The sequence below is a fragment of the Tupaia chinensis genome, unplaced genomic scaffold, assembly GCF_000334495.1.
Source record: "Tupaia chinensis unplaced genomic scaffold, TupChi_1.0 Scaffold144482_1, whole genome shotgun sequence".
Taxonomy (NCBI): domain Eukaryota; kingdom Metazoa; phylum Chordata; class Mammalia; order Scandentia; family Tupaiidae; genus Tupaia; species Tupaia belangeri.
Genome location: NW_006204341.1, coordinates 2,295,003 through 2,309,069, shown reverse-complemented (window position 1 = coordinate 2,309,069; position 14,067 = coordinate 2,295,003). Strand labels below are relative to the sequence as shown.

Sequence of the window (14,067 nt, the reverse complement as noted above, 5' to 3'; positions counted from 1 at the left end):
TTTTTTCCCTCTTATCTCCTGATATTTATTAATGATTATGACCTGTGGTAAAGTCACATTTTAGAGTTTTAGCTATGCTTCCCCATCTCCCAAAGTTCTTTTCCAAGGTAACTTGGGAACCATGGAATTTTTCATATATTTGGAACCTAACTAAAGGTTAGCTTGAATTGGCAGTTTTGCATTGATGAAATGTTAGATTTCACTATTACACTGTATAACTAAGCTGATATTTTTTATAAAAAAAATCTAAGAAATATTTTGTGGGACAAAAATCAAATAAAATACTATCTTTTTAATATAATGGAAACCCAAGTTTTAGATTTGTCTGTCTTTCTCTCCCACCTCCTATCCTTTCTCTGTCTCTCTCTCTCTGTGTCTCTATCTATGTTTTAGGGCATGTGTGCTCCAGAGAGAGAGAGAGAGAGCGAGAGTGAGCGAGCGCAAGCGAGCAAGAAAGTGAGAAAGCACCTCCTTGGGGGATGGAGACACCATCTTCTTTTCTCTTGACCTCCATTTCATTTTTGGGATTTTGGACACATATGCACACACACCTAGTGTGTTTTTTAAGCTGCCAGGTGTGGATCTTTAACTACATAGTCACCCATCTGGGAGTCAGCCATGCCACCTGCTGGCCCATTTTAGGCTTTCTTTATCAATTCTTTACTTATTCATTAGAATTTGCTTATGCATTTTTTTCCTCTCTCTTTCTCTCTCTCTCTCTCTCTCTCACACACACACACACACGCACTCATGCCTGGAATATAAATGAATACTGTGTCTTCTCTGCCTAGTTGACTGACATTTCAAAAAAACCAGGTGCCATTTCTTTGGGTTCATAGCATTTATAGTGTATCATAGCTGCCTGAAGGGGGAAGATAAGAGAGAAAAGGTATGGGAAAATTCATACCGAGTTCTATTGCTTCTTTAACTGGAATATAGTAAAGGAGAGAGCCTTTTAATATTTTTTCCTTTTTAGAAACTTAATTTTCAATGCAAACATATTGGACAATTTAGCCATGAATTATAGATATATCCATTGAGACTCAACAGCTTAAGTAAAATGACTAGAAAATCATATCAGTATGTGCTTTACATGTTCTTAAAGAAATATTGATTGTTCCCATGTTTCTCTCAAAACAATGGAATTTTTAGGGCAGGGTAATTTAGGTTATATCTGAATGAGGAGCAAAAACTTCAAGATGCAGTCATTTCAAATAAAAAAGACAACTACATTTGAAAAACATTAATATTTTTAGGTAGGAATGCACTGCGGAGGTACGGGGTTTTTGAAAAATCATTGCAGGTAGCTTTTTAAATTAAGGATGTGCTTCACACATGTTCTGAATGAAGTTTTTTTTTTTCATTAGTTTGGATTGCAAAGGATTCTAGAAGATGAAAGAAGTCTTTTACTATTGGCAAGAGCAATTGACCCCAAACAACCCAACATGATGACTGAAATAGTGAAAATACTTTCTGCTATTTGCATTGTTGGAGAAGAGAACATGTAAGTATTGCCTTATACAATTGCTATATTTACTGCATGGAAAATGACACTTGAGAAATTATAAGCCCTACTTTTTTGCTGTTTCTTTAGAAAACTTGCATAAAGACAGCATTAGAGTCAGAAAAATTTTGATTGACATATTTCTCTTTTCTATTTATATTTTGACATTTTTGTTGAAATTATGAAACTAGATTTAAACAGACAGAATCCTAATAGCAAATTGTTCAAAGCTGGAACTAAAGTGCAGGAACAGAATTTTGTCTTGGTGCAGGTAAGGTGATCACTAGAAAAGTGGGCAAAACTCAGTGAGTTTCTTTTTTTTAGCAGATAAACACACACATACATACACACCCGTACACCATGCTGCATATCACACATTTTGACTTTAAATGAATTGACTAGACATCTTTATTGTATATTATTATTTTATAATAGTGTTTTACTCTACCTATAGAAAATGAAAAGATGAAATAATTATTGATAAAGTGACATAAACATACATGTTAATAAGAAAGAAAAAATATTGTTGATAATGATTCAGAGTGTACACATGTATGTGCCAAATTAAGTAAGTTGCTGCTGAACATTGATTAAATAATATATTTTAAAATAACTAATACTAATTCTGAAGGAAAATTTCAGATTTGATGTTATTACTAAGTCCAGTTTATAAGAAACCATTGTGATAAAAAATGAAATATCGGCTAAGGAAAAAAACTCAAATCTTTGTTCTTAACACGTTGTGTGACAGTAATACTTTCCATTTGAATCAGAACAGGGCCATGCAGAGATTTAAGGATGCATTTGTGTTGACTTTTCTCATAACCTAGAATAACATGCATTGTTGTTTAGTGTTTGCTACTATCCTTGGAAACCAACAAATAATAAATAAAAATATTATCATATAACATTGTCTTATTTCAAAAATAAGTTTAACTTAGGTTGTATAGAAAAATAATTTTATACATAAGTAAATATTTTTAGTCAATTAGTTTTTCATACTTAGTTCATGAAATACAACCTAGCTTGTTATAATTATTATAATTAAATTATAATTTTATATATCATTTGATAAGAATAGTCTACTATATATGGTGGTTAATTTGATTTAGACATTATATGGAGAAAGTTATCAATATTTTTGTTCTGGTAAATTAGGTTCTTGTGCTAGATAATTACAGATGCTTCTTTTACTACCTGGACTTCTTCTGTTAGGTTATTTTTTCTTGTTCTACTATCAAAGACTGTTGATTTTTAAATTATTTAAAAAATATTTTCACTTTATAGCAGTTTATTATAAAATTACAGTCTGTTTACATTTGAATAAGTTGTTAATTATAGATGTCATTTTGTGTTTAAGTGGCATTGATATATATGTTAGCACATTAAATACCTAAAACAGAAAAGTTAAAATTTGGTATTTATTAATTAACTATTCTTTTAAAACAGTTCCCATGAAAAATAATTTTCCTCAAGATTTTTTAAATTAAATTTTCTTTTTGATGTCCTAAAATTATTTAAAGCTCTCAACATCTGATGTGCCAAAATGTGTGGGCAGGAACACAGTTCTTAATTTGAATGGTAATGGTCTTTCAATTAAACAGGAAGAATAAGTTCAAGTGATCTATTGTACATCATGGTGACTTCAGTTAATATTGGGTTATTTGGAAAGTCATGACACTGTTCTGTGTAGAAAAACAGAAAATATACATCATGACTTTTCTGACAATGCAATAACAACATATTCTATACTTGAAAATTGCTAAGGGAGTAGATTTTAAGTGTTCTCGCCAGAAAAAAACCAAAATGATAAGTATGTGAGGGAATGCATGTTTGTTAGCTTGATTTAACCATTTCACAATGTATACATATTTTAAAACATTATGCTGTATACCATAAATATATGTGCAGTTTTATTTGTCAATTAAACAATTCTTTTTTTTTTTTTTTTTGAAGAGGTTTTTGCTATAGGGAGCATGTGCTCCCCAGAAAGAGACAGAGACAGAAAGTGAGAAATCACCCCCAAAGAGGGATGGCCACACTACAATCCCTTCTCCTTCCTTCTCCTCTCGGGATCCTGGACATGCACATGTGCCCGGCATGAGTTTAAGCCACCAGGTCCGGGACTCGAACTGTGGTCCACTTCATGGAAGTCCAACGACACAGCCATTAGGCCAACTGCAGGTCCCTAAACAATTAATTCTTAAAAATTATAATAGGCTACATAAATATCCATCATCAAAAAGAAAACAGAGACGACCGAAAGGAATAGCCCACGTTCATAATGTGTGTATAAGGGTGATTTCTCATTTCTGTTTCATTTTTTTCCCCCCTGCAGTCTAGATAAACTTTTAGGGGCTATCACTACAGCAGCAGAAAGAAATAACAGGGAACGATTTTCACCAATCGTGGAGGGATTAGAAAATCATGAAGCTTTGCAATTACAGGTGAGCTGGCTTTGTCTTAAATTACCTTTAGAGATATATTTAGAGTATTCATTTTGTGTGACACCAACTCTATTTTAGCTGACATTTAAATAGCATGGACGATAAAATAAAATTCTTCCTGTTTCCTGAAGTTGTGTTTGTGAGAATAATAATTTGTTTTAAATTAGGAAAAATACTTCTAAATTATTACAAAATTGGAAGTTATGATTATCATTTATATCTGGGTAGAAATTTAGTAATTAATATAATAAACCAGGAAAATTAGAAACCTCAGTAATTATCAGGGCAAATGAATTAGCTGTTCAGCCATTGCCATCATTGTAACGAGTATTAATGAAGTCTGTGGTCTTGTCAAAATTGAAGATCATTAAGCACATCTTTCTTTGTGCCATTCCAGATAAAATTCAAAGATCTGACTCACCAGAACAGAGGGGCTTGAATTATAACTCTTAGGGCAGGATGAACTTTTATGGTGTACCTTTTATGTGAAATGGTTTAGCCTTGTATAGACCTAGCTTAAATGTCATCTTTAGAAAATGACAAAAGCAACAACACATTTAATAGACATAAAAATGAGAAGTTACCTGCTAATGATAATGTTTATGGTAATGGCTTCGACTTGACTAATATGCACTATATTCATGCTGTAAAAAACTGTGTTTTACACTGTAAAGATGTGTGGTGATTAAAGGTAAATTTTAAGGAACAGAATATATCTTTAACATTATATATATATTTATAGATACACAAATATATATGTATATAAATATATGTATGTATGTATTTATGTATATACATACGTACACACACATACACACACACACACACACATATATTTTTTTTTCTTAGATGGTTTTCCAAAAAGACTCATTTTATAGATGACTTCATTCTTGAGAGATGGAAATTCATCTTTATTGGACATATTTATGGTTTGAAGACCTACCTAAATTTTTTAATTTGCACATATTATTTGCTTAATTCTCACAGCTCAGCTATAAAGTAATGTTATTATATTCATTTCACTTTTTCACTTTTCAATTTTATTTTCTTCCTAATTTTTACATTCAATTACTGTATATCTTTACAACATTGAAAATGAATTTTCCCAGTATGAAATACCCTGTTTGTCTAGTCAAAGATATTACTATACACATTATCACTAACATATAATTTTCCCTTTTTTTTTGTCTGTTGAATGTTTCTCTCTCTCTCTTTTTTTTCCATCTCTTGATACCCTCTTCTCCTTCCCCCATTTTCTGCCCTTTTCTCAAACTGTCTCTGGTATCTACAATTGCTGTCCATGCTTTTATGCCTTCCAGTCTTTCAGTTTCTGCTACAGAGTACAGACATCCAGTATATATTAAGTAGGGACATACAATACCTTTCTTTCATGTGAGACAAATTGGCTGAATGAAATAAATTGCATATTTAAGGTGATGCAACTGCTAAGTGGCAGAGTCTGAATTTCATACTAGCTTTTTTTTGTCTCTAATGTTAAACTTTTAGGATCCTTTAGACAGTGTATACTGTTTACTACACCATGAAAAACTCTCTCTGAAATATTTTTTGAACTCTTTTATTGTTCAAAAAAGAGAAGAATGTTCTTTGTTGAATTTTAGTATGCCGTTTTGTAGTTAATGTTTAAATATTAAAATATCCTGTAATTGGCTTTTCTCCTTTATTATTATTTTATGAAATATTGTTATTTTATTTCATACTAGTTTGAAAATGTATCAGATAAACAAAGTGACTTCTTTAGAGAGAGTAATTAATGTTACAAAACTATGATACTTCTCCAGATATTAAAGGATCTTTGTAAATCATTAGCTCTCTTGTTCAACCGTGATGAAAATTTTGGATAAACTTCTACGGTGTGCCTTTTATGTGAAATGGTTTATGGTTTTTAAAAGATTAGACTCTTTCTTTCTTTCTTATTATTTTTTTGGAGATATTTTTGCTATAGGGCACGTGCGCTTGCCAGAAAGACGAGAGAGAAAGAGAGACAGAAAGTGAGAAATCACTCCCCTGGGGGGATTGGACACCAACTGCTGGTCCAACTCTAAATTTATTTTTTGACACAAACCTCTTGAAGTATCCTTATGTATATAAGTTTCTACTTCTCTTGCATTGTTTATTTAGGAAGAATTAAATATTTTAGTTATATTCAAAATATTCACAATTTTTTCTTCTTTTTGTTTTAAGAGAGATTTTTCTATAGGGTAAGTGTACTCACTGGTGAGACACAGAGAGACAGAAAGTGAGAAATCACCCCCCAAGGTGGGATGGCCGTGCTACAGTCTCTTCTCCTCCATTTTCCTCTCAGGACTTTGGATATGTACATACATGCACCTGGCATGAGTTTTAAGCTACTGGGTCCCCAAATTTTCATTATATTTCATAGTCAGTTTGTTATACTTGGACCAAAAACATTTAAATATTTAAAATATCTTCCTTAAATGAATTTGTAACCACAGCTCTATGAGTTATGTATTATTCTGTCCAGTTTCCTGAACAAGAAACTTAGTAGCTAGGAGGCTAAGTAGCCCACTCAAAATCAACATCTAAGGAGTATAGCTGTGATTTGAACTTAGATCTTCATGATGCCAACATTTGTAATACTGCATTGTCTGTCCTTTAAAGTGACCTCTGTCAAAGAGTAGTTCATCTCAAACACTGGGATAAAGTTGATTATTGCTAGCTGTCAGGAACTCGAATGGAATAGAATGATTAAGTGGCAGGTTGTTAACAAGTAACATATGGAAGAATTATTGCCATCTTGCTCAATATTCAAGAACTTGTTGAATACCGATTATAGATGCAAACATATGCAAACCACAACTAAACATTCGCTATTTTAATGAACTATAATAATTAATAATCTTTGATATAGAGAGCCTAGTATTCACACAAGAATTGTAAGTTGGATGGTTAATTTGGACTGTTTAATGTGAATGAAAAATATCCTATAGAAGTTCAAAGTATACTCAGAATACATAAAAGAAAAACAAAAGTTTAAATCTGTTGTTTAAAAAATATAATTAGTATTGTATTTTAACAAAATTACTTTTCTATTTCTGTAGTATCCTGAGACTTCTCAAAATGTTATTACAGTCTCAGGAAGTAATTTTGGTAAAATACAGGACTAATTATATTTTTAAATAACAACTATATACTTTTGTTCTTTTTTATTTCTAAATTTGAAAACACACTATTGACTTCTCTCATATTTTTTCCTAGCTCACCCTTAAAGTGAAATTTTGTACCTCTGATAGGATTTCCATTACCCTCAGTAGTTCAAGAAACAGGTAGAAAATAAATCATATTTCTTCTTATGCTCTCTTGTCATTGACTTCCCTTCAGCTTAGCATCATTTTCCAGTTTCCCCCATACTGCATCACCTTCTTTTGATCGGACTTACCTTCTAACTAGCCTCTTACCTCCCTTTTTCTTTTTATGGTCCATGTCTCTAGGAGAATAATCTATACTGTTTCCTCTGTTTTCTAAATTACCTTTCACACCTCAGCTTTCTCACAGCTCTCAAAAGGGTCTACAGTGATCCTCTAATTTCAAAATTCAATGGCCTCTTTCCAATCCTAATCACCTGGCTCTATTGATCGCTTCCCTCCTTAGAAGTTTTACTTCCCTTGGATTTTCAGGCACCATTTTCTCATTGTTTCTGACTACCTCTAACTGTTCATTGTCTTTTTAGTATGTTTCTCCTCTTATTTTTTCCCTTGATCCTCTTCCAATATCATTTTATAGATGAAAATTCACACACACACACACACACACACAGACACACACACACACACACACACACACACACACATATATATATATATTCACAGACACACATTTTTTTTCATGAATGTTCACAATTACTTATCTAGCTTTATTATCCAATTATGTTCTAGTGATTCACCAGACTTGTAAGTCTGGCTCATACATCTCTCTCTATTGAAACCTAATTGTTCAAATGTTCAACTATCAATAGATAACTTATAATCATTTTAAAAATGAAAAATTTAAAATAGCATTTATAAGGCCTGTTCCAGGCAATATTCTAAATACATATGAGGTAATTTCAGTAAGTTCATAGAAAAATGGAATTGAAGTATGACTTTATTTTGGAGGAAAAACAATTGAAATCCAGGTGTATTTTTATTATAACACATACTTTCCATGAACTTTTTCAAGACCCTGCCCCTTATATGTTGTCTCCTTTAAGCCTCACAACAGTTCTATGAAAGAGAGATGGTAGCAGTATTCCCATTTTATAGATGAGCAAATTGAGGCTTATAGAGGTTAAATGACTTTCCTGGAGGCAAAGCCTATATTAAAAACGAGGGAGTCAGGTACCAGCAGATGGCATAATGGTTATGTTGCTGGACTTCCACATAGTCAACCATAGTTTGAGTCCTGGACCCAGAGGCTTAAATACACCGAGTGCGTATGTATGCCTGCCCAAAATCTCAAGAGGAGAATGGAGGAGAAGGGATTTCAGCGATACCATCCCCCCCCCAAGTAGTGATTTCTCTCTGTCACTCTGGCGAGTACATGAGCCCTATAGCAAAAAGTCTCTTAGAAGACACACACACACACACACACACATACACACACATAAACAATGTCTGGCTCCAGAACACATACTTCAACTGTTGTACTGTATGTCCTTTTATATTAAAACTGAGCCCATTATCTTTTCCCCTTAACTTGATTTCCCCACTTCTCTGTGGGGGAAGTCTATTCTTCTTCCTGTGTCTCCCATTTTAGATTATAACTACATCTTCTATCCCATCTTTAATTCATCTCAAGATTTCATTATTCTTTGTCCTCTGAACCCAATCAATCTTCAAGTCTATGACTCCAATCCATTCTCTCTATCCTCCAGTGCCTTTATCTTCTCCCACCAACATTATCACAGCAGTTTTCTAATTAGTACTTCATAGTGATCCATCCTATTTCCCAAGACAAATCTTCTTAACTGTTGTCAGTTATCCTTTAAAAAAATAGCAACAGCATCTCTAAGAAACTCTACTCATTACCCATTGCTACCTTCATAAAGGTATAAAACCTAATTAGGACATATGACATTTTTCAATTTGGCCCCAATTTAACATTCTTGCTTTCAATCCTGTCATTCTTCCAAATGCACCGTATGTTTGCCAAACTGAGCTTGGTGTTTCCCAAATACGCTGTAGACTTTTAAATGCACTCAAACATTTTATCTTGCAAAACATGTTACTTGATATACCTACTATTGCATGTCTATCTATAATCCTTTCCTCTTGGTAAGGTTTAAGAGAACACAGAGAAAGGTACATTGAAGTTTATTCTGAATAAGTTTTGGAGGGGGCTTTAGTGATGAAGTAATACTTAAACTGGGCCTTGAAGAAAGAATTTTCCAGAAATTATCTTTGCTTATAGAGACTTACCATAAGATGGGAGACTTGAAGGGCTTCCAGTAGGTAAAAGTAGAGGCCAGAATAGTCTGCCAGTCACTTCACAAAAGAAGACAGAGTGAGGTAATGCCAATATCTTGTTGAAACTGATTTCCAAATAGCCTGGCAGGAAAAGATAGACTACACTAAATATTAAGAATTGTTCATGGCAAGAGGATATAGTATAGTTAACATCCAGTGATATAGTGTCCAAATAACTCCAGTCTTCACAGGCTATGATTAGCCTGAAATGTGCCATGTCCTTAAGGTATTTCAGTAGCTGTGTGGACAAGTGTGTTCGCATGTTCTAATACATGATAAGACTGCTTTCTGATATGCTGAAAATCATAAAGGAACTTGTATGTGTTGCAGTTTGATATGGTTTGCAGAAACAGCAATAAATATACCCTTTCTGGATGTGTAATAGCTTCACTTATCCAGACCTCACCTGTTTAAAAGATTTGACCTTTTAAAATATAACTGAGAACCAAAAAAAAAGAAAAAAGGAAAATAAAATGATATGAGCAGCCTACAAAATGCCACCGTACCATCAAGTAGCTACATGGCAAGAAAGATCTTTTGGCCTAATCAGAGACTACTTGTTCTCTTTCGTTATGTTATCTTCATGAGCCCAGTTTTGTTTTCCATCTACTGCAATCTAAAAGCACAGGTTGTAAGGTGGGGGGGAGGGTGTTCATTCCAGATTGGTGCTCTGAAATCATCAGGAAGTGACAACTAACAGACTGGTAGCATGCAAGGAGTAGATAGAAACATAATAAAAGACTGAACTAGAATGCAAACAGTGATAATATTTGGTTTCATTTAGTGCCAGGACATGAAGCCATGTACCTCAATAGCTCCTGAGGGGGTCTCTGTCTTATGGCATAGCTCACATGTGTACTCACATATTTAAAAAAAAAAAAAAAAAAAGGAAATAAAATAAAATGATATGAGCAGCCTACAAAATGCCACTGTACCATCAAGTAGCTACATGGCAAGAAAGATCTTTTGGCCTAATCAGAGACTACTTGTTCTCTTTCGTTATGTTATCTTCATGAGCCCAGTTTTGTTTTCCATCTACTGCAATCTAAAAGCACAGGTTGTAAGGTGGGGGGGAGGGTGTTCATTCCAGATTGGTGCTCTGAAATCATCAGGAAGTGACAACTAACAGACTGGTAGCATGCAAGGAGTAGATAGAAACATAATAAAAGACTGAACTAGAATGCAAACAGTGATAATATTTGGTTTCATTTAGTGCCAGGACATGAAGCCATGTACCTCAATAGCTCCTGAGGGGGTCTCTGTCTTATGGCATAGCTCACATGTGTACTCACATATTTAATGATGCCCCTGAGTCAACAAGGAAATGTTAGATTGTATCTAGTATTAAAGGCAACTTCAAAATGTTCATGGTAAAATGGGGTTAAAGTACAAGTTTATTTTGATGGAAAAATGTATTTTGAAGCTCATGCATGATGTTTGCACAGTATACATTTTCCATGAACTTTTTGAAGACCCTTGTGTTTTGTTTAAGAATGTGGGAATTACAGAGTTACTAGATGGCTTAGCAGTTATGTCACTGGACTCTTGCATGCCAACTGCTGTTTGAACCCCAGACTTGGTGGCTTGAAAATCACGCTGGGCACATGTGAGTGTGTGCCTAGGATCCTAGGAGGAGAATAGAGGAGAGATAGTGGCGTGGCCATCCCCCTCGGGGACGATTTCTCACTTTCCCTCTCACTGTCTCTATCTTTTTCTGTTTTCAGCCAGTGCATGCACCCTAAGGCAAAAAATAATGTTGGGAATTCTGTAATTCATTTCACAAAGTGTCCCATGTGAAAGCAAATATCTATGCTTAAATATATATAGATAAACTCTCAGATACGTATGGTAGAGTGACCCTGTGTAGCTTGACTCTTTCCACACTGGTTCATGACTATTGAGATTTTATGCTAAGCAAAGGTTTAAGGAAAGGTTGGCTCTTAAGGTACTCATTCCATCACATATGAAGGAGTAGCTTTGGACAAATGATTTATACTACATCAGAAGTACATATATAAGAAAACAAAACTTCAGCTTATGAATAAGGAACAAATTTGTGAAAATGAACATGTTAAATAATAGTGTTGAATAAATGCTTAATATTACTTTAAAAACTTATTCTATTGACAGTTTTACATACTGCCATCTTGAAAGTAGATTACTAAAATGGGAGTCCTGTAGAGGTATTTTTACAATGTTGTCATCTTTTATTAGTAAAAGAAATAAAAACAAAAACAGATAAAAACTTCTGGATAAAAGAAGGATGCCTTTTATTTTAAATCTGTTTCAAAGTTGAATACTTATGAAATCTATCATTTTTAGTAATGGAGGGTCCATACTAACCTTCATAATATAAAAAGCAGCAATATAAAAAGCTGCAGACAACTTTCAAATTCATCTTATTGGCTTCCTCAATACTACTTGGCAGTATTGATCACTCTTTCATCAAAGTTCTATTCTCCCTTGACTTCCATGGTACTTAAGCTCTCCTTTTTTTCCTTTTACTTCTGTGTTTCATTTAAAATCTCCTGTTTCTATACATGGCCCTTAAAATGTGCTGATTCCTACAACTTAATCCTCAGTCCTTTGGTCTTTGGCTTTTATCCTTCTGATGATCCTTGGGCAGTCTCATCCATCCTGACGACTTCAACTTACACTCATATATGATGTCTCTCTCTGAAATTTTCTTTTCCAAATTCCACCTAGCTCACTTCATATATTCCGATGCCTCCTTGTTGGATTTCAAATTCAATATTGTTCTTAACTGTATTTATATTGCTTTTCTTCATCATTCTGTTTTTGACTCCAATTCTCTCTCCAACTTTGACTGACTTTATCTTGTATTTCCAATTATGGTCAACTTTAGCCTTATGTACCAATTGCATATATTAAAAATGTAGTAGTCCTCCTCAAATCCACCCTTATTCCGTCCAATAGTCTGTGATTCACCAGATTCAATCAATTCAATTTCCTTAATGTTATACTTTTTCTCTACCCCCACTGCCATTTTGTTAGTTCAGGGTATTGTCGTATCTCACTATTTGATTAATTCCCTGTACTCTTAAATATCTTTTACCCTTTGTTTTATCCTCCTTTAAATCATCTTCCAGAGATTCCTCTCTCTGAAATGTAATCATCGGATCATTGCTTAAAATACAACAACAGTATCACAAAACTTCTAGGATAAAAGTCTAGTCCTAGCTCAAATCCTGCATCCTCTGGCTCCTGCTTTTTCTGTAGCTTCATATTCCAACACTAGTCCACATGTATTTTTTTGGTCTAGTTTTATTCCCTGAATATTTTATGCTAATTCTTTCCCCTACCTCCATACCTTTGTATGTGGATTTTGTTTGCCTGGAATTTTTCTCCATTTCTTGACTTTATTAACTTGCTCTGTATATTTTTATCTTTCTTGACCAGCACTTATTTTGACTTAAACCATCTTTTTTGTAACTCCTGCTGGGCTGGGATAAAGAAAGACCTTGTTAATGTCAACAGAGTACTTAATAAGGTCAAATGTGTGACAGTGTCAATAAAATTTTAAAAGCACAATTTGTCACAGCTAATGGCAATATGGATAATCTGTCTTAGAATGCCCTGGAGTTGGCAATTATTGTACTCCATAGCTCTATGAATTGTGATCATACAGACAGATAGATGTGTGTATAGGTTTTAAAACTGGTGAGTTAAAAAAAATAAAAGATTCTAGTACTTTCTTCTCAGTAATATGAAGGTTTTTATGTTTAAGTGTTTCCCTCTATTACTTATTATAAGAAACTGAGAGCAGTTTTTTTGTCATGATGTATCTCATACCAATAAAATTTGAAATATTTAAATATTTTTCAGTTAGTGTACAAGGAGACTTCAAAAAGTCTTTGGATGGGGCCAGCATACCACTGGAAGTCCAGAGAGTAAGGCTCTGGACTCCCATGTGGCTGACTGTGGATCTAGTCCCAGACCTATGGATTATTTTCTCATTTTCTCTCTCTTTCTCTCTCTTTCTGGCTGTCTGTCACTCTACAGTTGAATTATTGGGTCGTCAGAAAGGTCATGAAACATTTTTTATATAGAAAAACATAAAAAAAATATATCATGACTTTTCCTATGACCCAATAAAAAAATAATGATGAACGGGCCAGTGGGTAATGTAATGGTTAAGGCACTAGATTTCCACATAGCTTACCATGGTTTGAGTCCTGGACCTAGAGGCTTGAAACTCACACCAGGTTCTTGTGCCTGCGTGCCCACACTCCCCAGAGGAGAATGGAGGAGAAGAGATTGCAGCATGGCCATCTCCCGAGGGGTGATTTCTTTCTCTCTCTCTGGTGAGTGCACATGCCCTACAGCAAAAAAAAAACAAAACAAAAAACAAAACAAAAAAAAACCAAACAACAGAAAAAACCAAAAAACCTCTTTTTTTAAAAAAAGATGAATAAAAGTAAATAAAGTAATTATTGTTTAAAATTAATTAATTTTTATATACATTCAATCACATTGTTTAGCTTACAAAATGAACATTTCAATATGTGAACATTTCTCCCCAGTCCAGTTGATCAAAAGATCTTGAATAGATAAAACCACACCTCCCCATCCCGTCAATGCTCTGCCTCTGTATCCCTCCTCCAAATGTCTT

The 14,067-nt window shown here is 33.9% G+C and overlaps 1 protein-coding gene across 1 annotated transcript in view; it reads left to right on the top strand.

Moving 5' to 3' along the window:
- Positions 1-14,067, top strand: part of DIAPH2 (diaphanous related formin 2) — a gene marked incomplete at its 5' end in the record, with an annotated part of 1,076,033 nt that overhangs the window by 285,057 nt on the left and 776,909 nt on the right. Inside the window, 2 exon segments of the mRNA XM_014583678.2 lie at positions 1,368-1,504; positions 3,843-3,951. Coding sequence (XP_014439164.1) covers positions 1,368-1,504; positions 3,843-3,951 — 246 coding nt within the window.